This window comes from Patagioenas fasciata, chromosome 7 (assembly GCF_037038585.1).
Source record: "Patagioenas fasciata isolate bPatFas1 chromosome 7, bPatFas1.hap1, whole genome shotgun sequence".
Lineage (NCBI taxonomy): Eukaryota > Metazoa > Chordata > Aves > Columbiformes > Columbidae > Patagioenas > Patagioenas fasciata.
This window is the reverse complement of record NC_092526.1, coordinates 21,937,350-21,959,852: the sequence shown is the minus strand read 5'-3', so window position 1 is coordinate 21,959,852 and position 22,503 is coordinate 21,937,350. Positions and strand designations below refer to the sequence as shown.

General features: G+C 37.8%; 1 protein-coding gene across 4 annotated transcripts in view; it reads left to right on the top strand.

Annotated features, from left to right (window-relative positions):
* TLK1 (tousled like kinase 1) overlaps window positions 1-22,503 on the top strand; it is a 69,842-nt gene that overhangs the window by 34,191 nt on the left and 13,148 nt on the right. For 3 of the 4 annotated variants that reach the window (XM_065840817.2, XM_071811063.1, XM_065840816.2), the window contains exons 4-12: window positions 123-198; window positions 2,800-2,846; window positions 3,210-3,296; window positions 5,312-5,401; window positions 6,266-6,358; window positions 7,435-7,545; window positions 9,268-9,404; window positions 10,623-10,811; window positions 19,173-19,239. In XM_065840817.2, coding sequence (XP_065696889.1) covers window positions 123-198; window positions 2,800-2,846; window positions 3,210-3,296; window positions 5,312-5,401; window positions 6,266-6,358; window positions 7,435-7,545; window positions 9,268-9,404; window positions 10,623-10,811; window positions 19,173-19,239 — 897 coding nt within the window. The remainder of the gene's footprint in view (window positions 1-122; window positions 199-2,799; window positions 2,847-3,209; window positions 3,297-5,311; window positions 5,402-6,265; window positions 6,359-7,434; window positions 7,546-9,267; window positions 9,405-10,622; window positions 10,812-19,172; window positions 19,240-22,503) is intronic. The other variant, XM_071811062.1, reaches the window with a different exon arrangement.

Sequence of the window (22,503 nt, the reverse complement as noted above, 5' to 3'; positions counted from 1 at the left end):
CCCGCTGAATTGTGAAATCATGTTTTATGAATGAGGATTTAAATACATTTTGCAATAATTTAGCAATAATAATATAAATAAATAGAGGTGCTGTTGAATCATTTTCTTTTTGTTGTTTGTAGACTCCGGAGAAGAAACAGTCAGAACCTTCCAGAGGAAGAAAAAGAAAAGCAGACACTCAGAGTGAAAGCAGCCAAGGTAAAAGAACATGTAAATGAGTTAGATAGTTATTGCATGTATTTTATCAAATTATAATGCACAAAGTTTTGACTCTTAGCCTTAAAAATTCTGTACTTTTGCTTGCATGGAACAGGTGTTGGGTTTTGGATGATTAATTACATCTCCTCCTCCTCCCTTATTTGTTACTGGAAGGGATGGGCAAGTAAAGTCTGAGCTGGGCTGGTAATTGCCCATAAGAATTGTGTGCTACTGCATGTGTCACCTGTAGCTATGGTACGACTCTATGTACTTTTTAAGAATTGCAGCAGTTCTTCTCATCCAAAATACTTTTATAGTTTATATTTCTTTGCAGTAGGTAAGGGGAGAAAGAGATTTCAGATTATAATATCTGGTTGCTTGTTTTTCAGGTATATTTTAAAATTTAATTTTATTTTTTCTTTTTTATGGATTATTGTACAGTGTAGTTGTCTAGAGGGACGGTGAAATTGGACTGAGACTGATTTGCAATTTAATATTTACAAACCACAGTTTTTGTTCTTCCTCTTTCCAGTGTGACTTTTGGGGTAGAAATGGTGGAAGCTTAACCTCAAGACGAGAATTCATCAGGAGGGGAGAGGAAATAGTTTTGATAACATCTGTATTAGCTTTTTTTGTTTCTAACTGAGCTAGGAAGTGCCACTTCAGATACATATCAATGGACTCCATATCTGGAAGTCTTAATGATGCAACATGCTATTAGTAGGAGCGTTATGTAGTTTGACTAAAATTAATTTCTTTGTAAGCGTTGCTTCATAGAGACCTACTTTGTTCAAAGAACTTGAATGAAATTTCCTATTTCCATTGTTCTGGTAGCCTATCCTTCTTTCTACCAGTAAGAATTGAAATTAGAGATGATAGAAATTTTAGGAACTTCTCGACATAGACAACATGATTATAATGTCTTGTAATTACTATTTTACTGTCAGCAGCAGTGAAACCAAGTAGTTTGCGCTGCAGTACTCTGAAGGAGCTGGCCTAGGAAATCGCAGCATATTGAAGTGGTACAGTACAGTTGAAGCATAGCAAATACTGCTATTTTATTGAAAAAAAGGAACAAGAAGTCCATCTCTTGTGTTTTTTACATACCTAGGATTTTGACTTTGTAATATACAAAATAATCCATAAATGTTGAAGAAAAGTATTACTTAGAACATGGACGTAATTTGAAAGTGGGACAAAAGTCAGTGTAAACCTATTCGTAATTGATTGTGCTGAAATAATTTGATGTATTTCTTCAGTGCAGAGTTCTGTAACATGACATTAGATTTTTCTGTACTGAAAAGGAAAGCAGTCTATCTCATTTATCTGGATGAAAGCAAATTCTAATTTGATAAAGCGATATATGGGAATTAAGCATGAAGACAGAAATCACTAACAGAATTATAGGATCAGTAAAGAACTGGCTAGATGGCAGTAGCAGTGATATGTACTCTTAACTGGGTAGCTGCTGGAGGGAGTAGCTGTGTGCTGTTCTAGGTCTTTTAATTATTTTATCTGAATTATTTCTGTTAAAAGCTTTGACACAAAAAGGGCTACCAAATGTTTCTGTTTCTTCATGGTATTTCTTTGGCACAAAGTTATGCAGCTCTGCCAATACAGAGGTGCACTGGACTAGGAAGAATTCTTCAGGGCTGAAGCAATAGAAAAACTTGAAAAACTTCACTAAAATGTCTAAAATTACATTTTCTGACCTATGGGTAATGATCTCCTAATTTATTGCAAAAATTTATTTCTATAAAGAAAAGCTTTGAACAATGGTCCATTTTAAAGTTGTTTCCTAACAGGTAGTCTGACTTGAACAAGAGACAAATACAGTCTTAAGATTCATCAGTTACCTTGAGGTCAAATAGAAGAAAGCATTTATGCCAGTGGGTAAGGCCCTGGTGCAACCTCTCAAATGCCACATATGTGACAGGTCCTCACATTGGAGAAAGATGAATTTGCATTGGTGCTTCTGAAGTCTCACTGACGATTAAGATAAAAGAAATTCTACTCTCCCACTCTGCTCTATTTATATCTGTAGTTAACTCTGTGAGTTAGCTGATTCATAACCAGGCTGGGAGGAATGGAAACACTTGTCACCCTCTGTGCCCACACTGGTGTTGGCTCTTAGGGAAGTCCTTGGGCTGAGCATTTGGGCACAATAACCCACCTGGAGCATATAATGTTAATAGGCTTGGTTAATTACATAATTTGGAAGTGGGTGAACTTTGAGATAGACAAGGACATAGAGCTAAAGGTTTGATCTGTAGGATGAGAGATGAGTTTCCTGTTATCTAGAAGAGGTCTAGGCATGCACTCATCTGGTTTAGGAATTGAAGTGTGACTTACTTTCTGATGTGTGACTTAATTTCTGAAGTGTGACTCAGTTTCTGATTTCTCAATGAATGGAATAGGCCGATTTCTTTGTTGTGGCCAATACCTTAATTATCTATATAGGAAGATCACATACTAGCACATCAAAGAAAGCCAATTAACAAGTGGTAAGACTTTGCTATAATTACTGTATACATAAAAATATAAGACACATCTGTAAGTAATTTATTTAATCAATTCCAATGTATTAATGTATTGTTTCAGGAAAGAACATTGGGGGACGTGGTCACAAGATTAGTGACTATTTTGAGGTAAGGTTTTTGTGTGTTTGTAAAATTTACTTCAGCTTTAAAATTTACTTTTACCTTCTTTTGTATTACAATATTTTTGCTTGTAATGGACAGCCATCTTGAGAGGATACTTTTTTCTTTATGTACATTTATCAGTATTAAACCTTAGAAGAAGAGATGCAGTGGTGTCTTGGTGCAGCCTGAGCTAAAATACAAAAACCATTTTCTTTCACACTTTTCTTTAAATGACCAAAGGTTATACTAATAAAAGAAAGACTGTCTAATTCACAAATTCTGTGTGCAGATGAGCTGTATCATTCAGTAGATGTATAAAGTGTTTTGCTAAGAAGAGTAACTAATTGGAGGTCCGTATCTTCTCCACAGTACCAAGGTGGAAACGGCTCTAGTCCAGTGCGAGGTGTGCCTCCTGCAATCCGATCTCCTCAGAATTCACATTCCGCTCCTTCTTCTGTAAGTTTGTGAACTTCATAACTGCTGGAGGTACTCTCATAGTCTAAAAGCAACATAATTGAAAAGAATCTATATAGAAGTGAAGAGCTTTCAAAGGAGGGAATCCTGGGTAGGAGTTTGTTCTTTAAACAGCAAAAAAAAAGGATCAAGTTAAATACTAAATCTAAAATTTTCTGTTAACACTGAAACTTTTTTCTAAAACATCATTTTAAAATGCAAAGTAATTATGTAAAATGTTGAATATATGTTGAAATGTTCTAATGACAGCTGTTCACAAGCCTCACGCAAGAAAGGGGAGGATTTTTGTTACTTACAAGGATACTGAACGCCGAACTTGGGATTTGAAAAGCTCAGTTTTTGATAAATTTTGTTTTAAAATAATTGATACCTGATTTGCCTGTATCCTTTTAATATGCTCTTTGTTGGTCATGCTAATTAATTTTTTCTTCCTCATATGCACAATTTCACAGAGTCGCAGAATGTTAGGGATTGGAAGGGACCTCGAAAGCTCATCCAGTCCAATCCCCCCACCAGAGCAGAAACACCCAGAGGTTACACAGTAATGTGTCCGGGCGGGTTTTGAATGTCTCTGGGGAGCGAGACTCTACAACCTCCCTGGGCAGCCTGTTCCAGTGCTCTGTCACCCTCATTGTGAAGAAATTTCTTCTCATATTTAAGTGGAACCTCCTGTGTTCCACTTTGTACCCATTGCCCCTTGTCCTATCATTGGTTGTCACTGAGAAGAGCCTGGCTCCATCCTCGTGACACTCACCCTTCATATATTTGTAAACATTAATGAGGTCACCCCTCAGTCTCCTCCAAGCTAAAGAGCCCCAGCTCCCTCAGTCTTTCCTCATAAGGGAGATGCTCCACTCCCTTAATCATCTTTGTTGCCCTACGCTGGACTCTCTCCAGCAATTCCCTGTCCTTCTGGAACTGAGGGGCCCAGAACTGGGCACAATATTCCAGGTGTGGTCTCACCAGGGCAGAGTAGAGGGGGAGAAGAACCTCTCTTGACCTACTAACCACCCCTCTTCTAATACACCTGAGGATGCCATTGGCCTTGCTGGCCTCAAGGGCACAGTGCTGGCTCATGGTCATCCTGTTGTCTACCAGGACCCCCAGGTCCCTTTCCCCTACACTGCTCTCTAATATGTCGTTCCCCAACTTATACTGGAACCTGGGGTTGTTCCTACCCAGATGCAGGACTCTACGCTTTCCCTTGTTACGTTTCCCGCCCAACTGTCCAGGTCCCGCTGGATGGCAGCACAGCCTTCTGGCGTGTCAGCCACTCCTCCCAGCTTAGTGTCATCAGCAAACTTGCTGACAGTGCACTCTATTCCCTCATCCAAGTTGTTGATGAATATATTTCAGTGTTAAGCGTACCAACATGTGATTCTAAATGGCGAAACAGATACCACCAGTTACAGAAAGGATTTGGTTTTTCTGCTGGTAGACCTCAGCTTTTTTTCCATGTACTTTCAACTTCAGACATTCTCTTATTCTTGCTAACAGAGTGGAGTGTAATACGGATTCTGGAATTTGGCGTGAAAATGGTCTCATTCACACAAACTAGTGGGTTTTGGGAAGTTCCGTTAACAGGAATTATGTTCTGATCTGCACACTCCCCTTTCTGGTTCTCCCATGGAAAATAACCACTCCAAAAATAACTCACATTATTTTTGAGTTGTGAAAGCTTAAAATCAGAAAAATAAGTCTTTGTAAGACTGACATCACCCTGTGTCAGTCTTGTATTGTCTTAAATCTTTGCCAGTTTCCCAAAAGTGACAATTTCAGTTTTCTCAGAGAATATATTTTATTCTTTTTAAACTGCAACTGATGTAGAACAGCATAGTGGTAGCTCTCAGTGCAGTGCTCCAAGTGGTATCTTCTGTAGTAAAGATACCTTATTTCTCTATTCTGTATGATTTTCCTGCCAATAGTTGTAAACAAGGCTATGTTCATAATTGAATGTTACAGTTGTATCTAAACCCCTTCGTTTTCATCCATTCCAGGTTCGACAGAATAGTCCTTCTCCTACTTTATTAGCTTTCGGGGACCACCCTATCACGCAACCAAAGCAGTTATCTTTTAAAATTACTCAGGTAACTATTTTTGAGTAGAGCTATTCTGTATCACTTCAGACTGTAGGAAAAAAGAAATTATGGACATGTTTATTTCTTTGTCTTTCAACTTCTAAACTCTTAAAGGCTTTCAGAAGCTTTGCTTTTTACAGTGTGCCAAAGCATTTTTCTGTTAACTTCTGCAGGTCATGATTTAAGTCTTTCTGCTTAGCTTTGTGTTCTGTACGTGCTCTGCTTCCAACAGTGTACTTAATGAGTAGTTTGATGACCATGTAGGTGACCACGTTGTTGGTAAGCTTTTGCTTTAGATTTTAGTTGTTGTGTGATCTTAGAAGTAGAGGCTGCTCTTTCAGACAGCATTTGAAGTGACAGCTGCTGTTGTCATATTTCATTTAAAATATGACATTGAAGAAGAAAAATGAGATGACAATCAAGATGATCAAGATATAGTTCTGTCATGACTTTTAAAAGCTGCAAGCAACTGGGTTATTCTCTCTGCCATTTCTGACATGATCAGTTCTTTCAGAGCTTAGTCAGAACAGGGCTACTTCACCTGTTGACCAAATAGAATTTAAAGTAATTAGCTGACATTTACATTCTTGCCCTGTCTTGTATGCTTTTTTTGTGAACAATAACTTTTCAATCAGTGATGAAATCTTTTAACACTGTTAGTGGTTTGTCCCAGCTGTTCACAGTTGTTCTCATGAAGGGGGAAAGCAGTTTTGAATAAGAACTTTCCATGTCACTTTTGAAACACATGCAAATAAGATGTGCTGGTCTTGTTGGATGTTTTCAAGTAGTTTATTTCTCTGCTTAACAAACATGAGAAAAATAATGCTGTGATTGTTGAAGGAAAGGATAAATATTTCAAAATGTTCTTTTTAGACTGATCTCACAATGCTGAAATTAGCTGCACTAGAAAGTAATAAAAATCAAGACTTGGAAAAGAAAGAAGGTCGTATAGATGACTTACTCAGGGTAAGTGTTAGACGTGGGATAAAGATGCTTATTCAGAACAACAGACAGTGAATCTGAGGCAAATATTTTAAATATTCGCATAGTCCTTGTTTTAAAAAAATTACCCTGGAGTTACCTATATTAAAAGGTGAAACAAGTTTTTCATTTTTCTAATTTTTTTTTTCTGAAAATCCTAGAAGTCTATGAAACAAAATGCATAAGTGTTTTTTTTCTGCTTCTGTGCTATGTCTAGTTAGTGTTTAAATAGGTTTATATGCTTTCTGAAGGTACAAAGAAAGCTGATGCTGTTTTCCAGGCAGTTGGTTATTTCCTGAAGTTCATAATATAATTTCATGTAACACGTGTTTTTTTGTTGCTCCATCTGTGAGTAGCAGTTATCAGTGGGACAACTTATGGCAGTTTCAGAATGGAGGTGATTGTGACAGAAATTATTATGAGCAATAAATAACTGCTTTTAGTAAGAAACCTATGCTATACTGTGCTCTAAGACCTGTTTTTCAGAAAAAAATCTTGATGCTTTTGCTCTTGAAAGAAGTGTTGAAAAGGTAATACCTAGAAATATGAAACAAAACACCCTGTATTTACAACTCAATAGTCTGTTTAGTGTTTATATGTGGACAAGTACATATTAACCTGTGCAATAATACATTATAAAAATTGTACATGAAGACCATTTTTTAGCACATGTTCAATTGTATGGGATAGACAATCCTAACCTTTATTTTCTTTAAATCATTTAGTTTTAAACAAAATAATATTGCCATGCTATTGTTAAGGTGATAAGTTAAATATAATTGGAACATAGGGAACTTGTTCAACTTCCTATTCAGACAACTGAAACTTTTATCTGTGAATTTTTTCTTGCCTTTTAAATTAAAAATGTTAGGATTTCACATGACTTCAGCGATCAGATATAAAGGATCTGGAGCTAAAATTAAACTTTTAGTTTAACACTGGAGGAATGGAAAAGTGTTTGGTACAATGTTTTCATGTATTATTTGTATACTGTAATGTACAATGCAGCTCAGTGCAAAGTGTTTCGATATATCTTTTCATATTTTGTATATATTTATTAGGCTAACTGTGATCTTAGAAGACAAATAGATGAACAACAAAAGCTACTTGAAAAATATAAAGAAAGGTTGAACAAATGTATTTCAATGAGTAAGAAGCTCCTAATTGAAAAGGTAAGTTTACTGCTTTTATAATCTTTGTGATAAAAACTGTTGGCATGCCGTAGAAGTCCATTATGACTCCTTCTTTTTCACTTCAACTTTTTTGCATTAGTCTCTGAGACTGAAACTTCGTATTCGTGGTCTCTTATCTGGCAGTAAGTGTTTTTATAAACCTGAATAGGCTAAATAAAATGTTGAGACCTTTTCAGATCATGAAAAAAGTGCCTTTTTTAATTTAAGGGGAGTTTTCCCATCATGAGTAATTCAGAAGTAGAAAAGCATAAAAGATGAGAAGTTAATAGGTAGAAAACTTTCTGGACTAACTTTAAGGTTACAGTGGATGAAAAAATTTATGAACATAATCAGTTATGGAGACGAGACAGATAAAATATCTTTGCAAGATGTTTTAAGTGGCTGAGACAATTTTTGATTATAAAATGATAAAATGCTATGTTCGCTCAAGATTAATGGAAACAAATGAAGGTGATAATTTACCTTCGTACTACTATGAAATAAATATTTATTTCAAGTTTAATGCCAATTATATTTAAACTAACAACAGTTTCGTAAAAGGCAAGGATAGCTTGTTTCTCTCTTCTTTAAATAGCCTTATTTAAAAAAAAAATAATCTAACAAAATGTGAATAGAAAATCAGATTATTACAAACTAGGATACAAAAAAGTTTAAGGTAAACAGGCAAGGCTGTCCCCTGACGCTACAGCTAGATGCTGCTGTCAGATACAAGGGCACACACTTGTCTATCAGAGAATTAGGGAGAGTTTCCTCGCTAGCATGCCATAAATAAATTGTTGCAGTCCTTTTTAAGTTCCAGCATGGGGGACTGCAGGCAAAAAATTCCTCAGATCTGTTCAGCGTGATGCTAGGTGGGCACCTTCAGACTGAGAATATCTCATAGGCCATTTTTCATAAAAGGCCTTGCAGGCCTCCTCTTCAGTCTAGAAGTCTGTTTGCACAGAAATCCTAATTATGTCAACTTCTCACTATTTGTGTGTCTGTGAGTTTGAGCTGTAGGCATTTCTCAAGAAGCAAGCATTTATAAAAATTAAAGAAGTTTCTGTCCATCAGTGGTGTTCCCAGGGCTCGCTCTTCTTACGCTGAAGCAGACTGGGCAGATCGAGTCATTTATCCCATCCCTAGGATGCATGTGGTAGCAGGGGCTGGTTCTGAGAAGGGCATCTGCTTCTGCAAGGGAATATCTGATTACAGTTCAGTCTACCTGGAGTGCGCTCCCACGTAGAGATTCCTGAGCTCAGTCAGTTTGGTACAAGTAGTAACATAGGTGCTCTGTCCAGGGAGTTTCCAGGCTAAGTAAAGTAGGTGCACTCTCGCCGATATCTGATCAGGCTCATTTAGTATAATAGACATGTACAGACATAATTATATGTCTGTATGATGCTGATACTCTTACCAGTTTTGCTGTATTTACAAATAAAATGTTTTGTTAATTATGAAGAACAGCAAACTTTATAGGAGAACTGAGTCAAACTCTAATTTTTTTTGGTGCACCAATTGTCATTAGTACCACTTCTGACAACTGCAGATATTTCAGTTCTGCAGAAATTAGAATAAATGAGTAAAGTAATACAAGATGTTTTCATCTACTCTTCTTTTACCCCTCCCTTAGAAAGTTGTTGGAGGAAAAAAGCTGGGTGTTTTACTGACTTTTTGAACACTTTAGTATTACTAAACATGAATATTGTTTTGTTTTCTTAGAGCACACAGGAAAAGCTGGCAAGCAGAGAGAAGAGCATGCAAGACAGATTACGCCTGGGGCATTTTACAACAGTTCGTCATGGTGCTTCATTTACTGAACAGTGGACAGATGGCTTTGCATTTCAAAATCTTGTGAAGTTAGTAAATGCTATGTTCTTAAAATTCTGACTAATTGTTAGTTCCCTCTAGTGGACTGTTTTATTACTAAAGTTCTAGGATTGGAGCAGTTTTTCATACATTGTATTTTGCTTTGCCTTTTAAAGACTGAGAATACAGTACAGAACTCCCTTAATCAAGTGAGAGAATACTAAGGCTGGATGCCGTTGAAAGACAGTTTGGTTTCACTTGATTGTGACTATCCTTAGAAAATCATGAATGTACTAAATGAGCAGCACATAATTATCCAGCTCAGCTGGTAGTAAGAGCTATAAAACTGAATCAGTGATTTTTTTCATGCAGCTAACCATGTAGCACTGGTGATGATTGGGGCAGATGAGATCTGTGAGGTTCTCAGTGGTCACACAGGTGCTGCCTGCCCATCCGTCAGTGGAGCGGCTTTTTCAGGCATCCAGCTCCTCAGTGCCATGGGTGACAAAGGTGGCAGCCTCAGACAGGGAGTGGGGACAGCAGCCACCTGGAAAAGAGCTGCTGCAACAGGTATTTCAGCAGAGATGGGGGCAGGGAAAAGGACCTGGGAGACCATCAGAGATAGTGGTAAAATAATTATGCAATGCCTCAAAAGATGTTTTTTGGTAATGAGTCTGATGCCATCTTTGGAGATATATATGTATATTTAAATGTAATTCACCAAGATTTTAGTTTTTAAGGGCAATGTGTAGTCTTAGCATTATATGATTGCCTAGGGTATTGGTTTTTTTTAAGACAGTCTTAAAGACAATCTGTATCTGTGTTTTGCATAAAAGCTGTAATTGTTTGCCATACAACCAAAGTGATGATTTATTTGGGATGGTCATATCAAATTCTTTATTTGACCTATAAAAATTAGGTACTCTATTTACACTGTTACATTTCTTTTGATGGTATAATAGAAGGTATCCACCAGCTCAGATATTTTTTTCCTTTCTCTAGTACAGAAATCATGTGTAACACTTTCAAAACCAAAACAATCCCAAAACAAAAACCTCAAACACATATTTCGAAAGTAGAATGTGCCAAAACTTGAGCAACATTTTTCCACCTCGTGAAGAACATTGGCATTCTTTTTCCTAGGAAACACATCCACATGTACTGTAACTTTTCTAAAAATTTCTTAATGCTTTATCAGTTAAAAAGATAGTTCTTTAAAAAAATGCGAAATTATGCAACTTTAATGAAGCTTTTTTTGGGGTTTACAGGCAGCAAGAATGGGTGAATCAACAAAGGGAAGACATTGAAAGGCAAAGAAAGCTCCTGGCCAAGAGAAAGCCTCCAACTACAAATAATTCTCAGGCACCATCTGCCAATTCTGAACCCAAGCAGAGGAAAAATAAAGCTGTGAATGGGGCAGAAAACGATCCCTTTGTTAGACCCAATTTACCACAGCTGTAAGTTTAACATTTCAATCAGTCTTTTACATAAATTCTCAGATATTGTTTCTGTGAGTTCTATTCAAATAACAGCATAAAAAGACACTCAGTATATTCAGCAGCTATATTCTCACTGAGGACTTGCTGATATTAGGGAAATTTGCACCACTGCCTATGAAGATGCTGCACAATTGTCCAATATATTTTTGGTCAAGTCACCAGAGAAAGGCCCATTCTGTGTGTATGCAATGTTCCTTCTGTTTTCCTGATCTGGATGAGTCCTTAGTCTGGTTTCCTGCTCCTGTAATGCCACTGTAATGCCTGTTGAACTTTTCATGATCCACATTGGTTTAGCAACCTCTCCTTTAGTTAGAGATATTTTCATTTTTCATATAACCGTCTTTAGCTGACAAGAAAAGCTTTTTTCTGCCTTTAGTATTTGAAGACATGTCTAAAAAGAAACAGAAGAAATATTTTTATTTTCCCTTCTGAATGCTGGATCCTGAGAGCAACTGTCAGAAGTTACTGATCCCATTTCACATACAGACAATGTTGAAATTTTTTGTCATGTAAACATAAAAATTGAGAGCTATCAAAGAATTCTCCGTTTTTCAAGTGACATTTTTTTTCCTGCAGACAGAAATGGTATAATTCAAGGCACAGACAGATGTGTTCCTGACATTTAATTTGAGTATTTTAAGAAGTTGCTACTTGGAGATACTAGATATTGCCCTTGATGCTGAGAGGCTGCAGCTGATTGTCTGTTGCTAGTTAGTTTAAATTAAAAAAGTAAATAACTAGGGTTAAGAAGACTAAGAAATTAATCTGTGTTACTTTGTAGAAGTAGACTACATGTGTTGAACATGGTCACCTGTCACCTCTCACTTGTGGAGGATAGTAATTTACACTTCTGGGGGTGGAGGATAAATAAATTACTCTGGTTAGATCTGCAAAATACATACATTTGGACCATCAGTTTGAAGACAGCTGCATATGTTTTGTGTTATGAATCATTCTTAAAGTTCACATTGTGAAACTGGCCATGACAAAATCATGAAAATACAGTAGTAAGGCTTGTGATATAAGCAAATCTTGATTAGTGTTACTCGTGTATTTTCATAGAGCACTGATGATTCATTGCTCAAATTGATGATTTAGTAATACTTAGTGCTACATTTCTTCTTAGAAAAGAATTTGTACTTCTGAATAGTACAGTAAAGATGACTGTCATGTTAAATATACCTTTTTGTTTGAATGTCATACTTCTTGTTACTAAAAGAAACATGGAAGTAGTAGAAAAGACCTGAAAAATTGCAGAACTTGTAATTTGATGGCTTTTGGCCATGTCTTCATTCATGTTAAATTTCCGTAATCTTATTGCTGCTTTAGGAGGAGACAAAATATAGATTTGGGGAAAAAATACAAAATACATGTTCTAATTAGTAAGTAGGATAAGATAAATTCTTGATAATAGGCTTCTGAATGTTTTCTGGTGTCATGCAGTTTGAGGTAATTTCCAAATTACTAAAAACCTTTCAAATTTTCATTTTATTTGGCTTAACCAGTTATATTTTAAATGGCACATGAAAATGCTTTCTGATTATGGAATTGCCAAGAGAACAATCGGTATCGTCCTTTTGTATCTAGTGCTAGCATAAATGTAAGCTATAATTGAATCAAAACTGTTTTGCCTTTAAGTATCCCACTTTTATAATTACATAATCTAGATATGAGATTGCTTTCCTATATGATAAACTTGCAGATTTTATTTCAGACCTTTGAGAAGGTCTGGAATGTGCCCTGAGATCACAAAATGATTAAGCCACAGCATGCTCTTAGACCTTTACTTGAAAGGGTTTTTTAAAAGTTTGTATTTAGGATTCATTATAATTTTGTATAGCAGTATTATGCATTGACTCCTGTCTGCTTCTCAGTACAGATTTAAATATGTTTTGTGTATCTTGGTAAAACAGCTATTTATTGTGCACTTCCATTTTAAAGTGAATTTGTCATCTTCTGTATGTGATTTCCTCTTATTAAATAGTGCTTATCACTGTTCCTGTGTTACTTCAAAAGTAATGATGTTAATTAGTGTAGCCAAATGGAAGACGTTCTGTTTATATGAAGCATTGGGAAATGAAGAGCTGCTTGAGATTAATGAACTAAACCAGTAATGAATCAGTACAACATACATACAAGTGATTAGGTAGATCTTTTTAAACAAGCAAGCAACTTGCTAGCAGTTATTAGCAACAGTTGTCTCTGCCACTGCATTATTAGCTGTAGAAAATGTCTCCAGCTGCAGATATTGACAAGACGACCTATAGCTTTGTACCAACCAATATTATTGAAACCCTTTCTGAAATGGGTGTTAACTGTTTTGAAACTAATTGAAGGTGTTGTCTGAGGCATTCCTAATAAGGGCATTGTTTTAGTTTAGCCTGATATACTATGGTCTTTGATAGGAATTTAAAAGCAAGATTTTTGCACTGAAGTTACTGCATAAAAGTGGCCATCTGCCAATGTCCTGTGAGTGAATGGAGGGTTTGGCGTTTAAATAACATACAACAAATGAGTCTAAACGCTGTCCTGGTTTTCCATCGTTCTTTCCCTTGTTTTGGTCCCAAACTAAAAAGTAGTTTCTATTTTGAGAAATCGTGTTTTCTGCTGAGCAAAGTAATTTTATTAGTCTTACATGAAAGGAATAAGTTTAAATTTATTTAAAGAAAAAACATTTATTTGAAGTAGAGGCTGCTTTCTTAGCCCTGGAAAAATTTGTTTGAAAACTCTATTCCAAATTCTTTAGAGACTTGAGTGATTATAATGCCAGTCCCCTACTTCTTGGAAGCATCTCTTATTTCACTTGATAATTATTTCTAGGAGCAGCATTTTGTTTAATTTAGGTGGTGTAGTCCTTCCTGTGCAGCTTCAGCTGTGTCTGTTGTATTCACTTCCCCATCACCTTCCTCTGTTGCCCAGTGCCCTCGTGGGATCCGCCTGCATCCTTGTCCCTGCAGGCACTTGGGGATAGGAGAGCAGAGGGAGCTGGCGGAGTTCGTTGCTGTAGCTGAACAAATGCACCATTTAGAGGGAGCATTCTGTTCTGTGTGGAACAAATAAAAATATTTTCAGAAGCTTTTTCAGGCTGAAGTGCCAACAATGTGTCTGGGCTTTGCAGGACAAGCTCCTTTTCCTGAGGCAGTCTCTTTCTAAGGCAAACATGGAAACAATGGGCAAAAAGACCTCATGGGAGGCTTTGACTTGGTCAGCGTCTGCCTGCCCTTGTAGAAATTCGAGGAACTAGAGTGAGAATAAGGTTAGACCAAAAAAGGAGCGCTTCAGAAATTGAGGCCAAAAACTTGTATTGATGTGTTGGGGGCATGGCCGCATTCTGCTGCACCTGTGTATCCAGGATGAGTTTTCAACTGGGAATAGTTGGGAGAAGAGATGGTTGTAAATGTGCCAGGCTTGATTGTCATGACAACGAAGGCCATTTTGTTTTTTTGTCTTGTCTGTGCACACTGGTAAGAGTATTTTGATCATAGAAGATTTTTTCTGAATTCGTGAGGAAGAAGTGCAGAGGAGATTGGTTATGGCTACCCATGTATACCATGTCAAAGCCTTTGAAATTTGGCTATGAAAACATCGTTAAACAACTGGAAAGCCTTTTTTTGTTAATTAAAAATAATGTTTAAATTGGTGGTAATCCAGCTCTTCAGGCTAAGTAAGCTGTCCGTTGTCCTCTAGTGACAAGTACAGGTGGTACACCATGGCCCTGCAGGTCAGAGGAAAGTTACGCTACATGCACAGAACATGTCCAGTGCTTTTGCGGGGCGGGGGGAAAATTTCAGGATTTTGTTGCATGTATATGATAGTTCTTTTGAGGTCCCTTCCAATCCCTAACATTCTGTGATAGTTCATTTGATTGTAGACAGTTAAAATATAGCGTTTATTGCATGGTAGTTTTAAGCAGAAAAGATCAGAATCAGGACCAGACTGTTAGCAGACCAATTCATGCAGCCTACTCCCAGCTACCCTTCTTCCCCAGCACTCCTTCACATTAGCCTCAGGCCTGACTACCCAGCTTGGTTCAATCAGTGGGCCAACATCCCCCCCCATACTCCTCAACCTTTCTTCCACATCCGATGAGACCTTTATGTCCCAGGTGATGAAGGAGCAACCACTTCTGTGGGAAATTGTGGAGTCACCATCCCTGGAGGTGTTTAAAAGGCCTTTAGACAAGGTTCTTAGGGACATGGTTTAGTGCTAGAGTTAGGTTATGGTTGGACTCAATGATCCTGAGGGTCTCTTCCAACTGAAAAGATTCTATGATTCTGTGAAATGATGGTGTCTCATAGGTGACTTCTGTTTTCAGAAGGTGCTTCCAGCGTGCCGCTGCCTCAGGAAAGGCAGCAGGTGAGTGGATGCAGGTGGGAAGCGATGGGCTGGTGGGAAGCAGTATCACAGTATGTTTGGGATTGGAAGGGACCTCAGAAGATCATCTAATCCAATTCCCCTGCCAGAGGAGGAACGCCTAGATGAGGTCACACAGGAACATGTCCAGGCGGGTTTTGAATGTCTCTGGGGAAGGAGACTCCACAAACCCCCTGGGCAGCCTGTTCCAGTGCTCTGTCACCCTCACTGAGAAGAAGTTTCTTCTCAAATTTAAGTGGAACCTCTTGTGTTCCAGCTTGATCTCATTACCCCTTGCCCTATCATTGTTTTCTACTGAGAAGAGCCTGGCTTCATCCTCATGGCACTCACCTTTTATATACTTATAGACATTAATAAGGTCCCCCTTTAGTCTCCTCTTCTCCAAACTAAAGAGCCCCAGCTCCCTCAGCCTTTCCTCATAAGGGAGATGCTCCACTCCCTTAATCATCTTTGTTGCCCTACGCTGGACCCTCTCCAGCAGTTCCCTGTCCTTCTGGAACTGAGGGGCCCAGAACTGGACACAGTACTCCAGATGGGGTCTCACCGGGGCGGAGTAGAGGGGAAGGAGGACCTCTCTCGATCTACTGACCACCCCCCTTGTAATACACCCCAGGATGCCATTGGCCTTCCTGGCCACGAGGGCACAGTGCTGGCTCGTGGTCATCCTGTTGTCTACCAGGACCCCCAGGTCCCTTTCCCCTACACTGCTTTCTAATAGGTCATTCCCCAACCTATACTGGAACCTGGGGTTGTTCCTGCCCAGATGCAGGACTCTACACTTTCCCTTGTTACATTTCATCAGGTTATTCCCCACCCAACTCTCCAGCCTGTCCAGGTCCCGCTGGATGGCAGCACAGCCTTCTGGCGTGTCAGCCACTCCTCCCAGCTTAGTGTCATCAGCAGACTTGCTGATAGTACACTCCATTCCCTCACCCAAATCGTTAATGAATATATTGAATAATATTGGCCTCAGTACTGTCCCCTGAGGCACTCCCCTAGATACTGGGCTCCAACTGGACTCCGCACCATTGACCACCACTCTCTGGCTTCCCTCCTTAAGCCAGTTTGCAATCCACCTCACTACTCCATTGTCCAGACCACACCTCCTGACTTAGCAATTAGGATGCTATGGGAGACTGTGTCAAAGGCTTTACTGAAGTCAAGGTAGACCACATCCACCGCTCTGCCATCATCCATCCACCTTGTTACATTCTCATAAAAGGCTATGAGGTTGGTCAAGCATGACTTACCCTTAGTAAAGCCATGCTGACTGCCCCTAATAACCCTCTTATCCTTGATATGCCTAGTCTATCCAGCAGTCTCTAGGCTGGATGTTTTCAGCCTGTGTGGTGGGGTCGTGGCCTGAAAAACAGCACGCACACTGTCATTGTTTCACTGCGCTTTGTCTTACGCTATTTTAATATTAATATAAAGTACAGTATATTTATAGATTAAAAATAATAAACTCCCACTTGTAAAAAAAAAAAAAAGTAAATGTTTCTCAATATGAGGGAATAAAGTTTTTTCGTAAGTAAACGAACAAAATCTAAAGTGGCTATATTTGCATACAGTTCAGCATTTTATATGCCTTCCTCCAGAATGTGGTGGTCAGTAATAGCAGTTTCAAATTTCTATGAATCATGCTGTGCCTCTAATAGAGTAAGGAAATAGAAAAATGGAAAACAGTCATTTATTGGGATATAGCATGAAAATATGGAAAAGACTGACTTCAAATCTTAATGTTTTCAGTATGACCTCTAATGTGCTCTGTGCTCAAGAGGGCTATTTAAGAACTTTTTGGAGGAGCTGTCTAGGTACCTTGTCATAACTCTACATAGATAGCTGAGGTTTTATAAAAAGTACCAGCTTTCCTATATTAAGTTAGTTTTTCAGGGTATCTGTGGTTTTGTGGCTCTCAGCATTCAATGAAAATTCTGGAAGGTCATGTCATAAACGTTGTATTTTCAGTGTGTTTTGCTGTGCCTCAGCTTTGCTAAGCCTCCTTTCTGAGAAAGACTAACTTCACTGTCTGTGTTTCTGGAGATGCAGATGTGCAGTTTATACTACAGACAAGAATCTGCAAGGAACGATATTCAACCTCATAACACATTGGCATTGATCCTTTGCCTTTTTAATTGAGGCCTCAATCTGCGTTAGGGTACTTCACTGTTTGAGTGGAAGTAATGAAAAAATGTCAGGGATGCTGCTGTGAATTGTCTAGTGTGGCCTTGATAGTCTCTTTGATAGGTCTAGCAGATGCATTAGAGCAGGAATTAGAGCGTTGTTTTCTTAGGTTTCTTGCTGTTGTTTGGACTCTACAGAGAATGCGCTGCCAGCTTTCCCACATTTTCTTTAATGTTGCTTCTTTTAAGATGTGGCATAAATTGTCTAAACCCAGAGGAGACTGCCGGGAAAATAATATAAACGTTCAGTCCCAACAGACCTAAGGGACCTTTTGCCTTTATTGGAGAGAAAAGTGCTGTGGTCAAAAAAGAATCCAGCAGTTTGACTGATACTCATGGAAAATATCTGGTCAACTCAATGCCCTGTCCTGGCCAAGTCAGAAAACAGGCAGTGAGATTCAGATGAAATCAGGAATAGGAAAGGGTTCTATGAAAGCTGCAAAACCACCAAGTTTTATCCTGAAAAGATACACTCCTTTATAAACAACTCTTGAGACCATATAAATGCAGAGTTTAGAATTCTGAAAACTATGGCAAACTTCATTCATATTTAAAAGGGGAGAAGAAGTCTTACAGTGTATTAGATTTCTGAAATATTTATTGAAGTTGGCATTTGTTGTAAGACAAATCTGAATTGGTGTCCCTCACCTCTGGGAAAACCACTGCTAATTCTCAAGACACTCTAGTTCCCTAGACTTGCAATATGAACAGCATGTGTAGCCTTCTAAACACTTTGTGAAACTTATCTTCCCAGGACAGTTGATAGTTGAACCCACTAAAATATGGACTTTGTGAGAATGTATTATGCTACTAGTTTTAGCTTTGCATTATGCAAGAAATAATAGATCTAGGCAAAACAATAAAATGTTTCCTTTTAATTTGTTTGTTGCGATTTGTGTGAACCCTTTCAAGGACACCATACCTCTTTCTCCTTCCCCATCCTATTCCCCTTCATCATATGCATATGGTTTCTTCTCCAGAACTTGAAGTGTCTTTGATGTCTTTTCTTTGGGTGTTTGTCTTCTGTGTCTTTTTTGTTCATTTGTCAGATGGATACCGCATGTGGTCAGTTAATGGGTTTCTAATAGTTTCATAGTTACTAATTTATATTAGACTGTCAATCCTATATCTGGATGATAACTGACTTTGTGTCCTGGCAAGTCTACAGACAGCGAGGGACCACTGAATTAATTGTAGCCAGGAATCTGTTCTGGAAGGAGGATGAAAAGAGAACAAGCAAAAGAGTCTTATGCCAATTCAAAAGTAAATTTGTGGTCTCATGCAAAATGTAGTGTTAATGAACTTGGAATGAATGATTTTGCAGTACTTTCTTTAAATCACAGCTCAGAAATGCAGTGTTATCAATCTTGTCTAGTTGGTTTCTGGATGTCCATCCTTTGGTTCCTTAAGTGTTAAAGTTGAGAAGCAAGCACTGGACTAGGATCAGCGAAAATACCGGGATGGTGAAATGATCCAGGATACACCCAGGGAATCTAACAGGCTATCTGAGAGAACAGAAATGATCCACAGGGAGAGACAGTTACTGTTCCAGAACACCAGACACAGAGGCATTATATAAGTACGTTTTTACCCTGAAATTACAAACCAAGATGTTCAGATGGCTCAAAAATGTAGTCTGACTATTGTGGTAGTAAATAATTTACGTAAGGTACTGTATTTACTGTAGTATTTAAGTAAGAATGCTGTTGTTCTGTTTACCATCATATAAAAGCTATAATAACATGTTTGGTTTTTTTCCCAGCTTGACTCTAGCAGAGTATCATGAACAAGAAGAAATTTTCAAACTTCGATTAGGACATCTCAAAAAGGTGTGTATCTGATCTGGTATTCTGAGGTTGGTTTTGTTTTTTGTTTGTTTGGGTTTATTTACCATGCTACAAACATTAAAAACTAGTACTATCAAAATAAGGAGAGGGCTTATTGGGAGCTATCTGAATAGAAAACATAATACTGAAAGTGCTGTACAATTTTGTGCCTAACCATGGTTTTCCTATTTTTTTTTAAATGCAACTTACCACAAACACTGAGAGTACAGGTTAGTAATAGTGAGTACATCTGTTCAAACACTGTACCAATTCCTTGAATCCTTGTAACAGTGATGCTGCCACCAATACTGCTCTTGTTTCAGAGCTGAGGAAGTGGAGTCAGCCAAATTTGATATATGGGCTTTTTACATTAGATTTTGACCTTTAAAAAGGTCCAATTTATAAATCATTCAATTTCTGAATGAATATAATGTTTTGATCATCTATAGTATCTACTTCAGGTGCTGTCAGTTAGCATCCTACCTATCACAAGAGAGAATATAATTTTCCTACTTCTATGGAAAATATTTTTTCTGTATGTTGTATTATTTTTGCAATTAGATATTTTACTCCAGCTTTTTACTTTTGAAAAAAATAAACTGCTTTTTTCTTGAAGCCCGTCATTCTAATAAATCTGTGTAGTGAGATAATTATGATATTAGCAAACCATTGCTTATTCAAGCAAAGCTTTTGAGGATTAACCTGTGAAAACGATTGACAGTTCAAGCAGGCAAAAATATCTCAAGTGTGAGAGGAATGTACATTTATGTGCTGAGCAGTAGTTCTTGAGATGTTTAGTCAAGACAGGTCATAGTGTTTTTCCCCTTGAAATGCTGCAAGAGTCTGTTTCAGGCCCGTTCTCTTCAAATGTAGAAGTCACCTGTTGTAAATCCTGATATAAAAAACTGAACTGGGCCCCTTGAAAACACTGATACTGTTTTTAAAGAATATGACAGAAAGAACTTGAATCTGTGGTATGGAATCTGTGGATAAACTTGTTGGCCCTAGTGAAGTAGATGGCCCACATGGTTCTTTAGTGTTAATGCTTCAGAAATAGCATCAGCTTCACATGAAATTCTGTAGGTTTTTTCCCATGCTTTAACGTTTTTGAAGTCTGATGAAAATTTCAAGTAACATATGAAGGAAGCTATTACAAATTTGTTTAATACCTGAATGTTGTTTTCACCTTGAGCATCAGTGGTGGGGTATTCTGTATAAGAAGGAACTTCTTGACTAAATGCCAGAGGGGAAACAAATGTGATTTCCAAGGAAATCATGCTTGTATATATCTGAAAATAAGAATAAAAATGCATACTTGCGCTCTAATTCTTATGTGCAATACAGATTTTGCCGTTAACTAAGAAAAATGGTTTTGTTATCTTTAGATGTGGCTGTGTTTCTTTCCTAGTGCTTCTTTGCTGGTTACATTTTTTTCTTCTTTCCTTCTGCATTTGCTGTCTGCTCCTCTTCACTCTGCAGATGCTTTCCTGGTGCTCTTATTTTTGGTGCCCTGTACATGCTGCCACCACCGGTTTTCTTTTCCTGCTGCTCCCCAGGAAATTCTTTTCCCACTAGCAGCTTCGGTCCTGGAGAGAGGCTCTTGTTTTCTCCTTTCCTTTTATACAGCAGTGACCTGAGGCAGCTAAGCTGGTTCATTCTTGCTTAAAGGTATTCACAGCCTGAGTGTCCTAAATAACAGCTGGAAACAATGCAACCAGCCCAGTTCTCTTTGGACTAGCGTTGGCCTATGAACCACATTTTGAGAACCACTGAATTGCATAATATATGAACAAAAAAGCCCAAAAGAGGCATAACTGATGGATTTTTTTTGTCATCCTTTGGGAAGAACATAGACAATTGTGTGTGCATAAGTGTGTGGCCTTTTGCAGGGGGAGAAGGGCAAGAATTCTTTGTAAAGGACTATTGGCTTATGAGGAACCGCATATCATTGCAGAGTATTTAACAGAGAACTGCAAGGATGAATATTAAAATTAAACATTAAAAAAAAGGAGTTTAACATCGTATAAACAGAAAACCAAACAACAACAACAAAACAAAAACAAAAAACAAACAAAAACAAACAAACCCCACAAACCTTGACTTTATATGTTAGGAAAAACAAAGTGTTCCACTCAGATCTGCTGGCAGATTAATGTTACTTAGTCCAGCTTTTAAATTATTAGGAATTTGATTTTAATTTTTTGAGTGGAGGTTCATCTAGTGTCTTGTTTTGGGATGAGAGGGGTTTTTTTGCTTAGCTTGTTGAGAAGGATTCAGGATATCCACTGAAATCATCTGGTCCAGATTCCCCAACTCATTGAAATGTCATCATTTAGTATGTGTTCTAGATTATATAAATACAGTTGTTGTTTCGAGGTGTGGTTTTATGATGTACAATGTTTGGAAACACCAGCTTTACATCATTTTCTCTCCTCTCTGCTGACTTCTGCCTCTGTCCCCTTGTGTCTTGGCTCGCTGCCCAGTTGCTTTTACCAGCACCACCAGGTTGTGCGGTCACAGTATAAATTGGAGAACTGATCTACCTTCTTTCAAAAACTAAATATGTATCTTTTTATGAGGGTTACTTTAAAAAAAAAAAAAAAAAATTAGTTTTCCAGTTTGGTTTACCATGTGGCTGTACAAGAGGCTGTGCCAAAATAACAAGAGATGATGTGAGGCACTGCTTCCACTGGCACTGCTACTAAAAAAATACATGTCAGATGCCAGGCCTTCTCTTTCCTTTCAGCTACAATAATTCCATAATTATGAGCTTTCTCTTATGGACTAATTTTGTCTCCCCATTATTCGAGCTTTCAAGTTCTAGAGGTCCTAACTCTGAAATTAATATAACGCTTTCTAGAGTGTCTTTCAATTAGTATACATTTTTCATGTCAAGTATAAATGCATAGATTTTCACGAATTAGACATTGTGAATTCTTTCCTTTTTTAGAGAATCTGAGTAAACAACTATTTCAGTGTTCTCTAATACGCCACATAAAGATGAGGTAATTTTAAATGCTGAAATTAGTTGGGAATGTATTCCTACCTGAGATGCTTCTTTTGAAATTGCACTCAAAATCTGAGGGTGTACACATTCTGCATTTTTAGTTTTAATAAGATACAAATAGAAAAATCTTTTTTTAAATTAGCTTGGTTTTGGTGTCTCTTATCAACACCTTAAGAACACTTCTGCTGTAATGACATATGCTTTTATTCCTTTTTTGGTTTGCGCTTCAGCCTCAAAATATTTTAAACTTCTTTTCTCAA